Raw genomic sequence first — 21,471 nt, 5'->3', positions numbered from 1 at the left:
GACCTTACTCTTCTGAGCAGTGTGTTGCTGCATTTGCTGTGTCTGCTGTAGCCTCACAGTGGGAACGTACTGGGAAGCCATTCAACCCACTGCTTGGAGAGACCTATGAACTGATCAGGTAATGAACAGAGCTGCACTGGAGGGAGGTATTCCATGGAAGAGATGTTTCATTAGATTTGTTAGCTGGCTTGCAGACGGCACTTCAGCTCATAAGCTTCCAGCCATTCTCCTCGCAGCTGCTGCAGGTGCATGCAATGCATGTTGATGTTCACCAATTCACCTTTCAATGAAGAGAAACTACTTAACCTTTCAATTCAGAGCAGGCAAATGAAATTTTCTAGGTAAAAAAGCAAGTTTTATTTACAAAAATTATTTCCTTCCCTGAAACCTTATGAATGAAAAATGTGTGCGGTACATAAGGAGAGCGTACAGGAGTGTTCAGAGTACCTAATAAGCAAAATAGGTCTATTAATGTGTAGCTGTACCTAAGGCAGATTTTTCTTTCAATTAATATTTTGGCCTGTGTTTAGGTGAAGATTTAAGAAAGAGATCAGTATCAAAAGTAACTATATTGCCTCATCAGACCTGGTAGTTCTTGTTTCTTTTTTACATTAAGTCCTTATTTAAAATGAGGATGTTCTATGTTTTAGTTATCTTTTCAGTTTAGCCTAGGCTTTTAATTAACTCTTGCAGTGAATACAGCAACTGTGCATGGGTCCAATTATCCCTTTCACCTCAGGGAAAACAACTGCAGCTTCACTACACTTGGTACATGGTTTGGTTATCTTTATTTTGCAGAGATGATCTTGGATTTAGACTTCTCTCAGAGCAAGTCAGCCATCATCCACCAATCAGTGCTTTCTATGCTGAAGGCTTAAATAATGATTTTGTGTTTCATGGATCAATTTATCCTAAACTCAAATTTTGGGGCAAGAGCGTGGAAGCAGAACCAAAAGGCACAATGACTTTGGAGCTCCTTGAGTAAGTGGATCAGTGATAATTGAAGGGGTACATTGCCTCATCCTTGATGATTAGAGTGCATGAGAGTCTCACAGCTTAAGAATGGAGGTGTCCAACACCCACATCCTGAAGTCTGAGGGCAGATCACTGTGGGGAGGAGGGGATGGGAAGGTGGAAGGAACTGCATTTCCCCATACATGCTGCTAATAGCACCAGTGGGGCCCTGGACCTGGATGTTCTTCAAGGGCCTGGACATCAGTTCTGCTAAAGCCAGCTTGCCTGAGTCCTGCTGGCTTTCCTCGTGTCTTTCCATGCTAAGTGGCTGCACCAAAGTGACTCTTTCAAGGAACTGATAAAATCAGTAGCAATAGTTTAATAAATTCCTTGGGTTTCCTGAGTTATTGCCATGCCCGTTTCAAGACTTGGCATGATGATGGCTTATTGAAGGACTGACATCCTGTACAAAGACACAGTATTTTAATTTTTATTCCCTTCCCTTAGGCACAACGAAGCCTACACATGGACAAATCCTACATGCTGTGTGCATAACATTATTGTGGGCAAACTTTGGATCGAGCAGTATGGAAACGTGGAAATAACTAACCATAAGTAAGTTAAGAGTGTGAGCACTTCCACTGCCTGCAAGTTTGAAAAGGAAAAGCATTTGGCAGTAATTAGTGCTCTCTTGTTCTGCCTTTAGAACTGGTGAGAAATGTGTACTAAGCTTCAAGCCCTGTGGCCTCTTTGGGAAGGAGCTGCACAAAGTTGAAGGCTACATTCAGGACAAAAGGTAACAGCTTAATTCTAAATTGGAAACAAATGACTGCCCTTAGTTCTGAGGGGAGCTATAGAACTGAATGCCTTTAACAGAGTCTGTCAATGGCACCAACCTACAACAGCAGGGCTATGAATTCTGTGCAATATCAGTAATAGAGTTTTTAAAGTTACCCTCAGAAGTTGTTCCTTCACATATTTTTGTCTGTAATAAATCTCTTTAAGCTCCTTTGTAAACTTAGTCTGCTTTTTTTTTGACAGCAAAAAGAAACTCTGTGCATTGTATGGGAAGTGGACTGAGTGTTTGTATAGTGTTGACCCAGCTACATTCGAAGCTTACAAGAAAAATGACAAGAAAAATACAGAAGAGAAGAAAAGCAGTAAACAGGTATTAATCACATGAAGAGATGGAATCTCAAAAGCATGATAAGACAGCTAAATATTTTAGTAGCATTTAAGACATTATGATTTCCCTCACTTACCTTCTCTTTCCTAGTAGGATACAAAACAGATTGGATGAGTACCAATATTAAGGGATAAAATGCTTTTCTTCTCTCAGATTTGAATTCAGACTTCCCAAAACCTGCTGTGATGTAAATACTGTCTAGTTCATTACCTGCCTCTTCCTCCCAAGTGGCATGGAGGAAATAACATATGCATTAGTTGGGCCGTTTATGATAACAGATTCTAGTTAGGAGGATTTTGATTCTTACAAGCAGGTCAGATTAATTTCTTAACTTGATAGAAGATCATATTTTCCAGCTTTTACAAGGAATTTTTTATTGCTTTCTATTAAATTTTCACAACTGAGAAGTGCTGGCAATTTTTTTATTTTTCTTCATAATTGATTTTTTTTTTTTATCTTGTGAAAAAAACTCACTCATAATTCTTCCAAACTTCTGGTCAGCAGTAAGCTTTTTGTTTAGGATGAGTGGTGATAATGACAACATGCAGCTTGGTGAAGAACAGTCATTTGGATAGTAGTTTAAAACAGGGATTGCTCCCCTTTGGTGACTGCAGCCAGTTGGTTTTTTTTGGTGTTTTTTTTTTGTTTGTTTGTTTGTTTGTTTGTTTGTTTGTTTGAGTGTTGGTAGTTTTTGAAGAAACTTATGAGAAACTTGGAGAACTCTGAAAGCAGTTGTGCCTGTGCAGGTTTAGATTGTTGCTGTATCTGAGCTTGCTCCAGTGCTTGTCATCAGGAGAGTGGTAGAGCACTGGGGATTACTGGTTCTCTGGGAGTCTGACCTGGAGAGCTCTAGGGAGAAGGAACAAAGAAAAACACACCCTGTGTCTTTGTTCAGCAGTCCGTTTGCATTTTCCAACAATGCTCAAGATGATAATTGCTTTTTCACTTAGAAATGCAGCACCCTGTTGCATAAAGCTCAAGCTGCAGTGTTGCTCTGACTCGAGGAAAATGCTTTTCCTACTTAATTAACAGAACTTTCTCTTGTGAAGAAAACTGAGGGCTTTGTAATGTGAGGTATGAACCAGGCAGTCTATGTTGAATATATAGTGCCATTGCCCCTTGTATCTGAGAGCTGATATATTCTATGGTTTTGAAGCATTTAGCTGAGCCAAGTCTCATGGATAATGTCTGGGTTTTCCCTTCATGGTAGTGAAGGGTTCATTCAGGCACAAAAGTACATGTTTTTTTAAACTCCTAATTAGAATTTTCAGATTTATGTAGTTGTTTTTCAGATACTGCATTGTGCTGCATTGCTAATCAAGAAATGCTTCTGCCTCCCTTGAGGGAACCTGCTCGGATGAGAGTCCTTTTGCAACTTACTCCCAAATCCCTTTCATTTTTATAGAAATAAAACTTGGGGGAAAATAATTTTTCAGGGAACTAGATAATCCTCCAAGTATGCAAAGGTGATATTTTACTAACATCGGAAGATGTTACAGTTATAGATGTTACATCAGAGACCAACAGTTAGACCAGGGTGGTTCTGCTCTGAATGAACTGGAGTCTTTTTTTAATCAAGATGAAGCATTTTGTGCAGAATTTTCAGTGCAAAAACATGGAAGAGAATAATGTGGGCAACAGCAACTGCATTTACAGATATTTCATTTACAGAGGTCTTGCTTTGGCAAGTGTGTTAGCTATCCTCACAGCAATATACTGAACAGTTAAGTAGCATTGAGCATAAAATGTGGATCATTGTGACAAGAGCATATGAAAATTCAAATTTTACCTACCTATTTCTCTGTAATTCTTACGCTGTTTCAAGATCTTATATCCAACAAGGCAGAAATTTCATTGTGTATTGCAGCCTTTCTATAAAAGACTTGGAGTTCAACACTGATATTGCATTGTCTTTGTTTTGATAAAAGGATAACTTTCTGATGTGTTCTGCTTCAAATTCCCAGTTTCTGAAGGATTGATCAGGATCATTTAAAGAGCAGAATGACAATTTGCCAGCACAGTTCAGATATAGTCAAGTAAAAGCCCTTTAACTTGCCTTCCTAAGAGCTGAGGGGCTGAACCTGGTCTGCACATTATCCTGCTGACTGTGCATTATTAAAAGCACAGTGAAGGGCTCCTCAGTGAACCAGAATCCTTACTACTACTACCGATTTTCTTGGGTGCATAACACATGAATCATCTTAGAGGACAACTGGGTGCACGTTGGGTACTGGATGTTTTCAGTATTATCTGCTGCAACCATGGGAGAGCAAAGCTTTTTAGCAGCAGGATTAAAGCTGCTGGCCTGTAGCCCCAAAGTATTTAAAGCATTAGTTGCCTTTACGTTTGGCTTTAATCTCTGGTGATCTCTGAAACGTGCTGCTGTTTTTAGCTGTGGCTGTGACATCAAGTTTTCTTGGGAGAGCCCTATTCATTGTCCAGCATGGCTTTAGTTCAATCTTCCAACATCCACTTCTGTGGTAGAATTAATGTCAGCAGCATCAGAGCCCAGCTGCTTTAAAGCTGTGTGTAAAACAGGAAATGGTTTAGAACTAGTTCAGGTCATACCTACACTGTGATCACCAGTTACTCTCCTGCCCCAGTAACCCCTTGTGGAGTTTTTTACTTTCTGGGAAAAGCATTTCACAGTCCTGTGGCTACAACTGCCTCAGGTTGTATGTGTCACTCTTCACACCCTTTCCTTTCCAGAAGCTGTCGCTAATTTAGGATATTTATTTCACATTTGCAGTTTGCCATTTCAGTATTGTTAATGCAAAGAAAGGTTACTCTGGGCACAGAGCAGTAGGAAGAACTTGTGCACACTGGGCAGCATCTGCGTTGTGTGCTGGCATTTCTTTGTTGTGGAAGGATGAGGAATGTGGCTTCTATTCTTCGCCTCTAACAAAGCAGTATTGAAGTTAAGTATCAGGCATGAAAATGCTTGTACTTGAGGGAACAGGACATCTCTGAGGTGGAAAAATTGGCATTTCTTAGTGCTTAAACATCCAGCTTAGATCTACAAAGATGTTGATGCAAGAAACTGTTGGTAGTGTTCCACTGGGAGGAAATTGGGAGTATGTGTGCTATGTTAATGCCTCAATCCTTGACAAGAAAAGTTTCTTTGCTAAAATTACTCACCTTTAGTCGAGGAAATAATTTTTTGTAAGTTCCAGTATTGGGATGATTGGTGTAAATGATTCATGACTTCAAAGAATTGCTCTTTCCTTTGTGTGCTGCCTTTAGGTGGGCAATACTGAGGAATCAGATGAGATGCCATTGCCAGACTCTGAGAGTGTGTATGTTATTCCTGGAAGTGTTTTGCTATGGAAAATAACTCCAAGACCTCCAAATTCAGCACAGGTCAGCTATGCTTCTTACTGAAAATGTGTGCTAAACTGTTGCTCTGTATGGTTTACACAAAGCACATCCATATGTTGCCTTTGTCATTAGCAAGTCTGGATTTGCCTGTTTATTGCAACAAGCCTCCCCACCACAACTGTAGCCTTCTAATGTGAGGTTGGAAGAATAACTGCCACAGTGATCAATCTAGGATTAGGGGAATTTCTCTGGAAAATGGGATGTTTCACGTAGATAGTGGCATGGAGCCTTTCCCTACCATTTCTTTCCACCCTGCTTCCCCTACTGAGGCACCAGCCTTGTAAGAAATCACACTGAAGGGCTCTATCAGAGGCCAGACATTTCCAAGGACAGACCTGCATGGCACAAGTTGGTGTGTGAAGGGCTGTGAAGCCGGACAACCACTAGGCAGAATACAAGGGCATTATATGCAACTGAGAAGACAAAGAATTGGTACAGAAAAGATGCCCCTACTGCATTAATTGAGGGGGAAATCTCTCTGCAGAGATAGAGAAAATACCCGTAGGACTGAAAAGAAGTCAAGAAATAGTGCACTGAGTAATTGGATACTGGCCTCCAAAAGAAACAGCAAGGATCACCTACACTGCACTGAGAGTACAGTTTTGCTGGTATCTTGAGCAATCCTATATTGAGTGACTTAAGTGACTAAGTAATACAAAAGAACTTTGATTGTTTTTAGATAGCAGTTTTCCTTTGTATTAAGACAGTAGCTAGAGGTGTCACAAAGTCAACTTTCATCTTTGTCTCTGAATTTCAGATGTATAATTTTACAAGCTTTGCTATGGCTTTGAATGAATTGGACAAAGAAATGGAAAGTGTCATTCCCAAAACTGACTGCCGGCTACGACCAGATATCAGAGCTATGGAAAATGGAGAAATAGGTAACTTCAGTTATGGGCAAAGGCCGTTTTATTTCGTCTTAAAACTGAGGAACTGGAAAAGAAGTTGTTAGAACAGCTAGAGGAAGTAGCTCCCTCATGCATTCCTCCATGATGCCAGGCAGTAACTCTTTAACACAACCTTCTGCAGGCTGTGTTGAGCTTCTGGTGTCACCCACCAGAAGGGGATGGTTGAGATGGAGCTAATCTTCTTCATAGTCACCCTTATCTGCTGCTGTGGTTCTGACTGGTGACCAATGCAGTGTTGATAAACAATATCTGCACAGTCCTAAGGAAATGAACTTTTCAGTTTGTCTGTTTCCATCAGCCTGATGCAGAGAGAGTGTTTTGTTATGCCAGTTCTGAGAAATGCAGTCAAAACTATTTAAGTGAACCTACAATGACAAAAAATAGACTTGATGCATAATTATACTTCACTGGGAATTGAACACTTTTGCTGTCCTAGAATAGTGAATTAGAAATACATGATGAGACTTACAGTGAATAGGAGTAGTATGCTTTTAGAATATTAAAGCAGGATGGCCAGCTTTGTAGACTAAAAGCATGGGGGCTCTTGTTTTCTCTGGCTTGCCAACTGATTGTGGTAAGTCATCAAACCCTGATTCAGTTTCAGCTGTACAGGGCAACAGCTGTGAGACTTCCGATAAGTAGTCTGTGATCTAGCAATAAAAAACAGTATCATGGTGTAACACAGTGCAGTTGTGTGGTTCTGTTTCTTTTTTCTTAGAAGCTGATAACCATTTTTTGAGGCTTTTAAAAAAGCAGATCAGGGAATTCCCACAACCACTCTCTCCTGCCTGTACAACTGATTTGTAGCCAGGATGATGGATATATTTGGTTCAGAGCATCCCCAGTAATTTGTCTGCTTAAATTTAAAGTGCAAATAACTATGCTGTTAGCAACAGACCGTATTCCTTCGTGACACACTAGTGGTGTGAACTTTGTATAGCAGCTATAATACAAAGAGGGTTAGAAGCTGACAGGGAATGCTGATCAAATGAAATAGTTGAGAATTATTCTTGGAAGACTTAAGATGGATATGAAATGCTTTTTGAGGATTCAGGAAAGTGAGATTGACTTTCATCTAATCTGCTTCTGAGTCTGGCCTGTTTCTCAGACCTTCTGATCATCCTTCCTGCCCAAGAGAAGCAACTGTTCTCCTTTTTTGGGATGCTACATTAGTGCATTACCAAAAAAAACTGAAGGGATGCCGCAGAGACACAATTCTTTGTGATTTGGAAGTAAGCATTCCAAACCTCTGGTGATGATGAACTAGACATTAGTACAGCTTAACTCAAAACTCAACAAGAAGCAAGTGGCCAGACTTCTGAAATAAATCAATCATATTTTCAGTTTCCCTACTGAAATAAATTCTACGTATGCCACCTCCCTTAGCTCACATTTGCTGTCATGTAGGCATCTTTCCAGGGTCATTTAGGCCATGGATAAATATGTACTTAGCAGTCTTAAAGACTAGGATGCCACTGGCTGATCCTCTGCCACAGCTGGTCTGGCTTTGCTCTTAGACTAAACCAGTAACCTTCAGTGTTCTGTAGAAGGCTTTTTAAATTGACATTTTCTACTTCTGCCCTTATTTATTTTCTGGGTCAGATGAAGTAATGTCTCTGTTTTATATATTATGCTTTAACATCTTCTGTTCTTTTTATTCCTTCAAGATCTGGCTAGTGAAGAAAAGAAGAGGCTAGAAGAAAAACAGAGGACAGCCCGCAAAAATCGTTCAAAGTCAGAGGAAGACTGGAAAACGAGGTTGGTGCCCTTGCCTCTGTGTGTGTGTGTAGTTATGTCAAGCTTTGAACATTCAAGTAAAGTGACTGTCTCCACTGATGACATGCAGTGAGTGTTGTGTCAGCATGAAGAGCAGACAGCATCAGGTCTGGCAGAGCCGCTGTTGTTTGCAGACTCGGTCCCAGCGGGATGTCGCGCTTCCAGGGGGAAGTGTCAGACTTGTTCTGGGTTCCTTCCCTCAGTGCTTTCACACTCACATGCAAATACAAACTGTTGTCTTCTCTGAGCACTTCTTGGTTTCTGACATGACAAAGGTGTTACCTCTGATGGCTGCTTTTAAGGACTGTTGTTGCTGGTTAATTTAGAATTGCCTCAAATTTGCATGCCTGGCCAAAGAGAGGAAGAAATGCTCCCCCCATGGGAGCTTGCCCATGACTTCTCAGCCCAGTGGCTCTGTGCTGACAATGCCGTGTTCTCAAAGTTTGTCACCCAGTTATCCAAAATAACCTTCTTTTGGAGGGGGCTCCTAACTACAAAAGAGGAGCTAAGGGAAAAATGCATACAAGGCACCTGCCAGGATGTTTTGGGGATTTTTTGGGGGCTTTCTTTAAACTATGAGGAGTCAGCTGGAAGCTCTTACACACAAACTAAGAAGAAACTGTGAAAACCTGACGAGATGAATCTAGTTTGACCAGACAAAGTCTATTTAAAGGCACAATAGTAACTTGGCATTATCTTCTCAGGAAAAATAACAATAGGGCTAAACTTTAAATAAGCAAGGTTCCTCTCTTCTCTATTATTAACACAGTCAGACACTCTGGATTAAATATCTTTAAAATGTTTGTAACTATAAATCACGTTTGTTTTGTTGTTTGTTTTTTTTTTTGGTTTTTTTTAATGAAGTCATCCATCATCCCAAAATCCCAGGTTTGGACATGTCTGCCTTTGTCTTTTTCCTGTGCCTGCTCTCTTAAAGTGTTTGGGTTTGTTTGCATAGAGACTGATGGAGAATAACATCTTTGTAAAGCTTTTAAGTGCTGGACAGCCTTGCACCTCTCCTTCCTTTCCTGATCAGAGTGGTTCTAGCTCTCACCAGGTGTTTTCAAATCTGGAATAGTTACATAGTGTTCTTCTAGGTGCCTGAAGTAGCTTAAGTCTAGCTCAAAGCACCGGAGGCTGGAAATTGGGGAATTTCCATGGAACTGTGGGGTTTGGGCTATATAATTAGCACAGATGACGTTCACAAGATCCTGCAACTGCTGTTGTGCAGACTGTATAGACTTGTTCAGCATGAGTCTGGGATATCCTTTAAGAACTCTGCTTTCCAGGATGTTTCTAAAGCTTTGGCAGAAAATTCCTGATGTCTGATCTCTTTAGTAGGTGTGGTTGCCTATAAAGGATGAATTTTAGTTTAGAAAGAATTGTGCTATGGGGGAAAAAGTGCATGCTATGAACAAGAATTCTCCTACCTGTTCCCAGGTCATCTGTAGGTCTTATTCTGCAGTGCAGTATGAACTAAACTACTGCCATTTCCTTGCCACAGAAAAACAGGTTTCTTGCTTTGTTTAGCAGAATTCCTCCTTCCTAAGACAATTCTCCAAAGTGCCCAGTGATTATTTTATATATATGTATATATATATATATATATATATATAATTTCATTATTCTGAATCCACTTTAGTGGAGTCTTGGTGTTTCTCAAGAGGTGATTAATGTTTAACACTTAATATTTCAGATGCTGACCAGTAATCTTAAGTCTTGAGTAAAAATATTTAATTCAGTTCTGAAATACAGCAGTGGTCTGTTGACTTTGATGAAGTCTATCCTGTCTTTCCCACGTCACTGACTGGTTTAGGTCTTACCTGTCTCTCAGACTTAGTTCTTCACATGGCCTTTCTCCTTCCTATTGAAGTAGATCGACACTGGAGGAGAGGGGCACTCTGTCCTGACCTGTACAAGTGGTGAGGACACACTAATGAGCTGTGGGGAGGTAGAATTTCATAATCTGAGAGGTGAGGTCACTGTGGTATAGCCCTGTCTCATGGCAAATGTTTGGCTTTAGCTCTGGAATGATCTGCTGGCACCAGTGAACTGGACACCTAAGCTGATCCATACACCTCTTATTTCGGAATAGCTGGCCCCTCCTGTGGGAGGAGAGGCAGGAGTGAGCTGTGTACAGTACTAAGGGTGAATGAGTTCTGTTGACTTCAGTTAATTTAACCAGGGCAGCAGGAGCACCACTGGAGTGTTCACCTGTTCAGTTACTCCTGGGAAGGCAGCACGAGGCATTTCTTAGAGCACAGCTCTCAAGTCCTTTGACCCAAGCAAACTCGCCTGTTAGCTGCCCTGCTTTGTAACATAACCCTGCAGTACTGGTGGCCCTTAGGCTTTTGCCTTTTAAAGAGATCAAGTCATATTTGGTTCAAATGTGCTTTTTCTATTCTGAAACATTACGGTGCTGGAAAAGGGAAGAGCAGAGTTAAACAGGCTGCCTTGCACACAGATGATTTACTTCAGTGAATGTGGTCACTGCAGTGAGTCACAGAAACAACTGGCTTCTGTGGTCAGTGAGGAGGTGAAAGGAAGCTGTGGAGCTCATTAACCACAAAAACAGCTTCTACCAAGCTGGCTCATGCCGTAAATGTGGCTTGGCAAAACAGAGAAGGAAGTTAAAATGCTTGAGGTCTGGTACTGTGTGCTGTTGAGGTATAAAATTGAGTAACTGGGCCAAAGAGAAAGTGGCATTCACTGTATGCTGTATGGTGCCTCCAGATTAGGCAGGAGGAAAGAAGAAAGGAAAGAAAGCAGGTGCTTAACTCCAGTGTTTCTATTAATAGCCAGCTTAGTAAAAGCCTGCAAGTAGCTCCATGCAGATGGAATCAGCTTTCTGGGCATTGGGATTGAGTCTCCTGCTGTCAACAGTGTAACACAACATAGTTAACTTGTAATAATCCAGAACTCTCCCTGCAGCCTGTGGGTGATGTTTCATCTACACTGAGGGTAGCTGGCACACTGAGTTTCCTGCTGGTCAAACCAAAAAGAAGGAAGCAAATGCACAGGCAGTGGAAACAAGGTCAAGTCACCTGTGAAGAATAGAGAGATGAGTTATATAGGGATGGGGTAAGGAACGCCAAGGCAAAGCTGGAACTTGGCAAAGCATGCAAAAAAATAACACAAAGGGCTCCTATACATATGTTAACCAGAAAAAAAGGTCAAAGAAGGTGATGGTTTTTAAGGGGCTTGCCAACCCAGGTCACTCTACAATTCTATGATGAAGTGCATTGCAAAACAAGGCTTTAAAAATACAAGGGGTAATCTAGATCCGGGGAAATATTTGTTTTCAGGACTGCAGTGCTTGTGGTGTTTACATGTCTTGCAAAAACCGTTACTGCTTGTGCATGCCAGAATGGTTGTTCACAACTGCTTTGAAATAAAGCTGTATCTGCCCTTTTTTATGCAGTAATCTTGGCAGCTTCAAATGGCAAAAGACTGGTGTGAGTAATTCCATCTCAGAGATGTTTAAGCAGTGTAGCAAATGGGGAAATGTAGTCACTGAAGATGACTTTAAACACACTTATTAATTTAAAACCAAGCGGACTCCTGCAATAATTATTCTGTGCAGTACACTGCTGAAGATGCAGCAAAGCAGTTATGAACTTGTACAAGTGAGTCTTAATAGCGGCACTAACATGCTGTGTGTTTCATTGCAGATGGTTCCACCAAGGCCCCAATCCCCACACTGGTACACAGGACTGGCTTTACTCTGGCAACTACTGGGACAGAAACTACTTTAACTTGCCTGATATTTATTAAAATGCAGTAAGGATCCTCTGACTGATGCAATTAAGTCTTAATCCGTTTTAATGTTCTCCCTTGTTCTACTTATCTCCTGAAAATACTGACATGTTATCAAACAGAATATTAAGCATCTCTGCAATAAATCTGGTGGTACATGATCTGCAGTCTTAAAAGTAGGGGAATAACTTTTCTGGCTGATGGTGGGTCCTGCATGGACAAAGTCGCTGTGGTTTCAAGCTGCTCTGAGTACACCTATATTAGGTTGTGGTGTATGAGGAATAGAACACCTTCAGCTGTTCTATGAATACTTTATTTTGTAGATAACATTGGCACAAGTAAAACTGGTTTTATTTATTGTGACTTGGGAATGTTTAAAAAGCACACAAAGTAATTGCAATATTCTATTCTTAAATGAAGAAAAGGGTGTCACTTCTGTAAAGATGTAATTTTTCATAAAGTGACTTTTCTTTTACTGAAGTAATTCCCTTGAAGCCTGAGCTCTGCTGAGGAGATTCCAGAAGTGTTCCCATCTCTGGAGCAGTAATGCAGTTGTTTAGGCTGGTAACATTACTCAGAGATTATTTATTCAATGTTTTGTGCAGTGTGTTTTGAATTTTGCTCTCCTGTTTTGCTACCAACCTTATGGTTTAAGGAATTAAGAGCCATTTAAATATCTACAGATTTGATTTGAACTGCACACTGGTAACAGGTTTTAAAAGAATCTGTTTCATGCACTAGAAGTTCCGGTGCCCAGCACCACTGCAAGAACCTAATCAGTCCAGGTGGAACATGGCAGGGGGACAGGACTGTGTCTGTACTGTGCAAACTCCCTGGGAGGAAGTCTTGTGCATTTCAAAGGTAGTACAGCACCTCAGTGAGGCCTCCTGTGCACAGCTGCTTTACCCCTTTTCAGTGGGGTGCATTCAATCTTAGTCTGTTTATATTGAACTGTGTACAGAGCTTCTAGAGGGCAAGCTGCTCTTTGTACAATATTTTAACTGCTGTCTGGAGGTAGTGTTAATTGAATAATTTAATTGCTACTAAATAAAGGCTTCAAAACTTCTTGCATCTAGTCTAAAGTGAGTGGTGTTCAACAGTGCTGACCCCTTCTGAGCAAGCCTCATCCAAAACCTGCTGCAGCGAGAACAGGTACTATGTTTCTCTGCTCCGGGGACTTGTCTTCTCCCTGAGCAAGGAAGAGTCTCCTTCTAGGGTATGGAGAAGGCTGGGGAACTGAGAGCTTCCTGCAGCTTGAGCTTGGAGTGGACTACTGCAACTGTTAATAAGGCAATGAGATGGTTTCTATTTTTATGCTAGACGCTACTCTTGTTACCCAGGTCCTGATGCTGAGACATATTTGCATAGATAAGGGAAAGCTTTTTCCTTGGCAGCCGTTCCTGTGAGTGCCCAGCTCTCACAGTGATCTGTAGATGCAGGATTTTAATACTTATTCTATCTGTAGGAAGCTGCTACTCTGGCCAGAGCTTCTTGAAATCTGTCTTGGCTGCTGTGCCAAGCAGTGTGAGTTTGAGATCCGCAGAAGCGGCCCTGGCTGTTGGGTCAGTGAACACTCAGTGCTAAGGAAAGCAAAGCACTTAATTCCTGACTGCCCCCCATGACTACACCATGGCAGCACAGTGAGAGGCTGGGTGGCTCCTCACTGGAACAGCTCCAGCAGCTGTGGCAGAGAGACACAGTTCACACAAAGTTAACACTGGGGATGTTCAACATGGGAATTCAGTTCTAACTGCTGGCCTTTTTTTTTTTTTTTAACATTTGCTTAACATTATTTGATTTATCACAATGTAAACTCTATCCATCCTGACCTCTTCCTGTAGTGCAAACAGCTTCTCTTCTCTACCTGTTTAAAAATTAACATGAACGCAGTAGGTAAGTGTGGAAGAACTACTTCAGGTGCTACCTGAAGGGGTACCCTCCAAGGGGAGGGTATTTTGCCCCACTCTGAATATTACACAAGTTTTAAAAGTTCAGGCTACAGGCAAAAAGATGTGTATAAATGTGAGATTAAAAACGTGGTTCTTTCAGACAAAAATCAGAGCAGAACTTGCAAGCAGTAACAAGCAGAGGAAGGCAGTGTGGGTATGTTATAGAGGACAACTAGTTTGAGATGATTGGTTAAACATTATTTTATTTTGAAAAGGGTTAAATTAAGTTTCTAGTAGTAAAATCCAAACAGCAGCATGTTCCTATGTGGGAAGCAAGCTTACTTCTTCAGGACCCTGCTCTGGCAGGGGGTCTGATGTAATGGGAGCCTGTCCTTGCAGTACTGTAGCTTTCTGCAAGGAGGCACTTACTGTTGCGCGTGCTATTGCCAGCTTTGCAGACATCACATCAGCCAGAGGGATGACCACTGAAAAAACACAGGCTGTGCACGGCTTAGCTCCACTTGCAGCTGCAGAATTAGAACCAAGGCTTGCTGATTTCTCATCAGGGAATGTAGTGGATCTCCTCCTTGCACCAGCATCTGGGTGCCCAAAGATGGTATGGGTAGAAACAGGTTTCTAGTCCTGTGGTCTGAACATCAGAGCCCACTAGAACAAGTGGAGAATTTTCCCACTTCATTTTTCTTGCATCATGTAATTTGGAACAGATATTTATGACAGCTGACCGTGTTGTTGATCTTTTCCTCTGTAAAAGCTGAGCACTGCCCAGGAGTAAGGACCCCCACTTCCAGGGGCAATTTTTACCTTGGCTCAACTAGTCAGCCTTACGTCTGTGCCTAGTAAGGTCACAGTCCAGATCATCGTGGAAGATACATCAAAATATGTGGAAGACACAGAGGTGGTAAAGACAGCTAACACAAGCTGCAGCTTCTCCAAGGGCAAGCAGTATCAGACTGATCTAGTGGCCTTGGATGATGGGAGTGACTGCATTAATGGACAAGGGATGAGCTACAGATATCATCTACCTGGACTTCTGCAAAGCCTTTCCCAGTCCCTCCCAACATTCTGGCTGCTAAATTGGAGATATTTAGGTTTGATGGATAAGGAGGTGGCTAGATGGGTGGGAACAAACCAGTGGACCCTCAAGGGTCTGTACTGGGACCAAAACTATTGGTAACAAGTCTATAGCAGACTTGTTACTGTATCTTCAATGACAGGAGGCTCAAGTGCACCCACAGCGCATGAAACCAAGCTGAGTGTGGTGCAGTTGATTTACCAGAAGAAACGCCATCCAAAGGGACCTGGACAGGCTTGAGGACTGGGCCCACACAAGCCTCATGAAGTTAGGCAAGGCCAAGTGCAAGACCTTGCATCTGCCCACAGCATTCACACAAGGCTGCTGCCTTTTCCCCCTCCCTACACTACACGAAACCTGCTCCTGCTTTCTGCTGCTGACTTGCCTGAAGCCCAGCACAGGCAGAACCCTTCTACACAAGTGCCTTTGCTGTTTTCCTCACCAGCAGCCAAGCCAGACATTTCTTCCCAGCACAGGATGAGGGCAGTTTTTCCCTCAGCCTCAGGCTGTGATGCCATCACACAATCCAGTGCTGCAACTTGCGGAAAGCAGAAAGGCTGTGGCCACGTCCCACCCCTCCGCCAGCTGTGGTGAAGGGGTGGGTGCACAGACCATCCCCTACTTACAGCTTGGCCTTCTAAGACAGGTGACAAAACCCAAGGGATTTGAACCAACAAACTGCAAAATACAGCACCTGAGAAGCAATGTTCCTTCCTGGCCTCTGGCAGGGGCTCAGAGGACACAGCTGGAGACTGTAACCTCTTCAGCCCCACCCCAAGAGGAAGGAAGTTATTCCTTCATAATGGCTTTGTTTGTACTGCAGAATCTTATGATTGCAAAGGCAAACCCTGAAACAAACCTCACCTGCCCAGGTGATTGGGGCAGGTGACATTTGCTTCCCAGCACACATTATTAGTAGGTACACACAAAATCATCTTCTGTTCCAATATAACAAGCACAAAAAAGGTCACTGCATAGTGCTGTATTTTCAAGGTTACCACTGTGTTTTGGAGGCTCATGAAGACAGAAAGATCACAGGGGCAAGGCATGATCAGGATCTGCTGAAGGATAAAAACTTTAACCACCATTGCTGCAGATCAGCCTTCATTATTGTTGGAAAACCATCATCTACATACCTGCTCTTGCATTCTTGGATGTCTGCATCCCTAGACAAACCTGAGAACTTTTTGCTAAAGCATTTAGAAAATCTACAATAGCTTCTTTTAAAATGTAACATACTTGCAGCAGAACTCTCTACTAATTTTAAATTACTTTCAAGTTCATTCACAGGAAAGTATGTTAATGGTACACTCACCCCAAAATGCTTCTTGAATCCTTAGTAATTTCTCAAGAAAACTTCTCACATTATCTCTTCAGTCCTAGAGAGTGACAACACAGATGCTAATATTCAAAATGTTAAATATTCATATGTTATGACTTGTGAAACTAGGAAGAAGAGCTTCCTGTAGAAACAGTATTTCAAGAATATATATATGCGAAGTAGAAAATACATCATTTTAGGAGTAGGAAGAGCAATCCAAAGTCTAGATTTCTGTGCTGAGAGCATTTGGAAGCAACACACCTTGATAAAGGCATTACACATACCTGAGTGCAAAGGTAGCCATGATTACTTCAAAATCATCCTCAGTGAATACAGAGCAGAGGAGAACTTGCACATTTACTTCTCTGGAAAACTTTCAGAATTCCAGGTCTGCAAAGCTCTGCACAACAAAAGCTTCCAAGATGCTTAAGTACAGATGTCATAAACCACAGAAAAATGTATTACCAGAGGTGACAGAACTGAAGCATAAACCTCCATAAATATTTGAAAAGGCTGCAGGACCTGATATAAAATTGTGTGTGTGTGAAACTAAAGAGCAGCTATAGGAAAAAAGTATGTCTGGAAACTAATTCACTGTGCTGGGACTTAAATGCTGGTTTTGGAAGTGTTCAAGAGCAAGGTACTTTACTAACACACATCACCCTTTGGCCCCATAGGGAAGGGCCTGTCAGCTCATGAGCAGCCTACCCAACTGAGGTCATTGCCTTGTCCTGCCACCTTCTGACCCTTTGCAAAAGTAACAGCTTCCAGACAATGTTGAAATCTAAGAGCCTGGGCAGAAGTTCAGCAAATCAAGGTCCCAGATAAGCCTTATTTTTCTACCAGAAAAGGGATCAGGTCATTCATTAACTGAGAAGAAGTCTATGTCCCAAGCAGTACAACTATCTTTTTTCAATGCAGTAAACATATTGCTTTTAGTGAAAGACTGGGAAGCCTTTATTAGAAAAATAATTTTTCTTAGCAAATTCTGACAATATCCCTTCCTTCTGAAATCCTCAACTCAAACAAGTAATTTTTTTCCTTTTAGCCTTTTCCCCCCTGCCCATCTGGGCATCTCCTCTAGCTAAGCACAGCTTGCCAGAAATGCCTGAGGAACACTGACCAACAGCCAGTCTCACTGAGCTTTAACAGATTACTTGACTGGAACACCATCATGGAACAGGTCACATCAAGAGATAAGCAGCATTTTGGAAAAAACAGCAATGGAAAAATTGGGGAAAATAGTAAGACAACTGCACGTGAACTCCCCATGGCTGACTCTCACTGGTGGTTAAAACACAGGGGTTCAGTAGATTGTGAAGATCTTGGGCAATTGTGCAAAGATATTCTGAGCAGAAGGAGGGAAGAAATCTGCAACCAACATGCACCTACCCTGGTAATCTGTGGTGGGTCCAGCTGTGAGGTCCAAACACACATCAAAAAGTGATCAGAAAGAGAAATAATTCAGTATTTAGCTCTGGAAAGGCTGCCTCAAGTTGGATTTCTGTGTGGTAGGAAATAGGTGGGGGAGCGGCCAGGTGAGCAGGAGCACTTTCCACCATCTCCTAACAATGGCACACTTTTGTGATTTGAACAAGTCTACTACTCCTAAATTTCACTTTTCCTTTGTGCTCTAGGCTGCCTGCAAAGCTTCTGACAGATACCACTGGCTGCCCAATTGCCTTAAAATAAAAAGATAAGCATAAATTTACTTGAGAATTAGCTTTAACAATATTTGTTTGGGATTGCATAACTTCTAATGAAAGTGCTTCCTACCACTGTTGGTATTTCATAGTGATTGCTGCAAAGGGAAGCTGTGTGCTGTACAGGCTACTCTGCTTTCATCTCTGAAAGATTTGATCAGCCCTACACCAACCTAGCACCTGCTTCTGTTTGGACTTCTGCAGCTACAGAGCAATTCTAAAACACAAGTACAATCAATGGCTGGAAAGACAATCACATTATTGCAAACTGAAAAGCAATTTATTACAGCATTTGGGGAATTTTATTTAGGAATAAAGCGTAACTAGAATATGCAACAAGCATTCAAAGTCAGAGAAGAAATTAAAATGCTTGCTTTAGAGTAATTAGAAACACTTTTCAAAGGTGTAGGAATGCAACAAATACAATTGTATGTGGTTCTTTTTCTTCAAGGAAGAACAAGTGTATTTGATGTCTTAAAAATGTACCTTAAATCTTGTTCACTCTATGGTTGAGCTCAACACAACATGTAACTCACTTGCTAATCCAGGAGACTGTAATTAAACTGGAAGAACAAAGTCTGGAGGTAATTGCTGACTAGAAAACTTTGTTACAGTCTCTTAATATCCCAGAAGTTTTCCCAGTACTTAGTATCATCTTGTTCAGGAGGCCATCAATTAGAAGTCAAACTCAAGAAGCAAAAGAAACAAAATTCATGTCCACATGTCTTTTAATTTTACTCAGAAATATAAAAGTGCAAGTTCTGTAAATTAACAACATTTACAGTACATCACAATAAATATGCCACCTTGTGACATCTAAAAATTCTATTTATTTGAAATGAGTCGTACTGAGATAAAAACTGCATCAACATCAACAAAAAATACCTGTCCCAGTAAAGATGGCCTTAATATATTAATTAGCAAGATGCATATTCCATTATTGCTATTAGACCATGCCTCCGAGTTCCACAGTATAAAAACTTACTAGTTTACACAAAAGACCATTGAATTTTTTCTCATCACAGGCACAATCTAACATAAAAAATAATTTTGCCATATACAGTGTAGGACGGTCTCCTACCAGGAAAGGGGGAAAAAAAAATTAATACAGAAACATACAATTGTGATGATTTGCTAAGCCCACAGGAAAGCTGCACTTTGCACAGAGTTATTGAACTGTTACATGAACATAGAGTGTCTTTCTATACCCACTCCTGGCCTAGTGAGAACAGGCCTTTTAGTAAATTTACTACAATTTTCTAGCTACCTCCAAGTATACAGACTCTAAATACCTCAATACAAATCGCATGCAGGTGCTTTGTGTCCTGAACAGCCAAGTCTCACATCATATTTAAGGAGTGTATTTAAAAATAATTTTGCCAGTAGCTGCACCATTCCCAGCCATATACCCAGAAGAGACTGTCTGATTGCAAAACATTGAAAGTCAGATAGGACAAAATAAGATTTCAAGTACATTAAAACCCATCTTGAAAATAATTATTTGAACTCTAAGCAGTCACTATATACAATATATCATTTTCTAGTCAATACTTATTTAGATTGACCAAATAAGGTTGAACACTCACTTATGACTCAATATTACTGTCAAAGTGGAATAAAAAAACCGCAGTGTACTACCTGTAACACACCTAGATTATAGAAAAATAAAACTGCTTTTTTAAAGAGTTCCTCCTCTCCTTCAGGAACTGCAACAGAAGTGTTAAAACTGCTCTAGGAATGCCTTTCATAGCAGAACTGTGTCTTTCTAGAGAGAAATAAAAGTGTCTCAACCATTTCATTTGGCCTACCAAACAGGACATTACTTCTCTCCTCCATTTCAGTCTTGCTTTAGATGTAACCTCAAAAGCAAATCAATGAAGGTTAGGTGTGGGAAAAGTCTAGAACTTTGGCAACATGCTCTACAAAAAGGTAAGAAGAAACAAAACAAAACAAAACAAAAAAAAAAAGCTTAAGCTAAGGAACTGTTTAAGGCAACCTGACCAAAGTAAATATAAGGCTTTTGGATAACTACTTCCAAGGATATCCAGTTTTCTTAGCTTTGCAAAGCAACATAATTCAACTAACTTTATGGTCAGATTTCCATTCATAAGCTTCTTAAAAAAAATATTTACCTTCCTAGAATATAATATTAGCTGAATATAAAACATAAGGAAATACTACACATTACAGACAAAAAAAAAAAAAAAAAAAAAAAAAAGCTACAGATAAGCATACTGATGGCCAAGTATTAAAAATCATATGGTCATGACAAAAGTTTTAGGCTCTCTGAGGTATTTCAATAACTTTACACCACAGGCTTGAAATACTATACAGAGACTGAAGATATTGTAATATTGGTGTAACTACCAAAGCAGATTTGTGGGTTGGCATTTTATTTGGTTGCAGGTTTTTAAATACCTTTAAAGGTCACTGCTAGGAGGATCCAGCAGCTTGAATGAAAAACATGTAAAATCTTAACATGATAGTCAAAATGTAAGAGCTGAAATAAGAACTGCCCAAGCAGTAGTTGCATGTCAAAGTATTTGTCTGGAATGTACCAGAAGCAAAGAACCTTAAAATTGACATCACTGATATCACAAATATGAGCTGGCTTGAAAGGGAAGGGATAAAGAATAAAAGGGGGTGAGAGGTTTAAAAATCACCGTATTAGTCATCATGAGGTAACTGGCATAAGCCACTAAAATTTACTAAGATCTGCTTTTTGTGGCTGAACAGTTTTCCTCTTCCTCCCTGTGTACTGGCTAATACTTGGAGAAAAGGGAGTATTCTAACCATTTCCAACTTCAAATTTAAACCGATTACTTATATTGCATTATTCTAATCAAACCAAAAGTGCTCCTCCTGGCAAATTTTAGATGTAGATCTGTTTTAAAAGGCAAAAAAAACCCTTGCCAATGTTGTTGAAGTAAACCATGTGCTTATTTAGGCTCACCCACAGAGTTACAAGTAATAGTGTTCAGCTCGGTTTGAACAAAATAAAAAATGAAGAGTTAAAAACACAAGGTCACTTAACCTCCTTCCTGAAAGGTTGATGTATCTTTAGTTAAAATTGTCATATTTTTACTCAGCCATACCAACTCTGACCATACTAGGAAAGTGTCTCTGGCACAAGTGGTTTTCAGAAGAAAAGCTGGACTTCCCAACAGCTCTTTCTTCTGCTTCATCCTAAAGTGCAGGAACTGTGGGAAAGGATAGCAAGCCTTCCTGTCGGTCACTGTGGAACCACTTCCCTTAGAGAGGCTAAGGCTGCATGTATGCGGACGTGCAATCTGTTCTCAAAGTCATAGCCAGAGAACTCCTCCTGGGGAAAAAAAAAAAAACAAGGAAAACCACAAACATATACCTACTAGCCTTCTTCACTAAAGGATATGAAGATAATTTTGCTATTAATGCTTAAAAAATCATGTTTCAAAAGAATCCAAAGAAAAGAGGTAAATTGACGATTGCATGTTGTAATATCCCCACATTATTCACAGCAAAGGAATT

General features: G+C 40.7%; 2 protein-coding genes across 7 annotated transcripts in view; one reads left to right on the top strand and one right to left on the bottom strand.

Annotated features, from left to right (window-relative positions):
* Window positions 1-13,018, top strand: part of OSBPL1A (oxysterol binding protein like 1A) — a 75,758-nt gene extending 62,740 nt beyond the window's left edge. For all 5 annotated transcript variants that reach the window (XM_083869604.1, XM_083869607.1, XM_083869605.1 and 2 more), the window contains 9 exons: window positions 21-118; window positions 799-981; window positions 1,462-1,569; window positions 1,661-1,750; window positions 1,996-2,122; window positions 5,384-5,500; window positions 6,276-6,399; window positions 8,094-8,184; window positions 11,874-13,018. In XM_083869604.1, the coding sequence (XP_083725730.1) occupies window positions 21-118; window positions 799-981; window positions 1,462-1,569; window positions 1,661-1,750; window positions 1,996-2,122; window positions 5,384-5,500; window positions 6,276-6,399; window positions 8,094-8,184; window positions 11,874-11,976 (1,041 nt within the window). In that variant the 3' untranslated portion in view covers window positions 11,977-13,018. The remainder of the gene's footprint in view (window positions 1-20; window positions 119-798; window positions 982-1,461; window positions 1,570-1,660; window positions 1,751-1,995; window positions 2,123-5,383; window positions 5,501-6,275; window positions 6,400-8,093; window positions 8,185-11,873) is intronic.
* Window positions 13,019-18,282: 5,264 nt separating this feature from the next.
* Window positions 18,283-21,471, bottom strand: part of TTC39C (tetratricopeptide repeat domain 39C) — a 38,739-nt gene continuing 35,550 nt past the window's right edge. For both annotated transcript variants that reach the window (XM_083863604.1, XM_083863605.1), the window contains one exon: window positions 18,283-21,286. In XM_083863604.1, the coding sequence (XP_083719730.1) occupies window positions 21,197-21,286 (90 nt within the window). In that variant the 3' untranslated portion in view covers window positions 18,283-21,196. The remainder of the gene's footprint in view (window positions 21,287-21,471) is intronic.

This window comes from Zosterops lateralis, assembly GCF_965231275.1.
Source record: "Zosterops lateralis genome assembly, chromosome: 1".
Classification (NCBI taxonomy): Eukaryota; Metazoa; Chordata; class Aves; order Passeriformes; family Zosteropidae; genus Zosterops; species Zosterops lateralis.
This window is presented reverse-complemented; position numbering and strand designations above follow the sequence as displayed.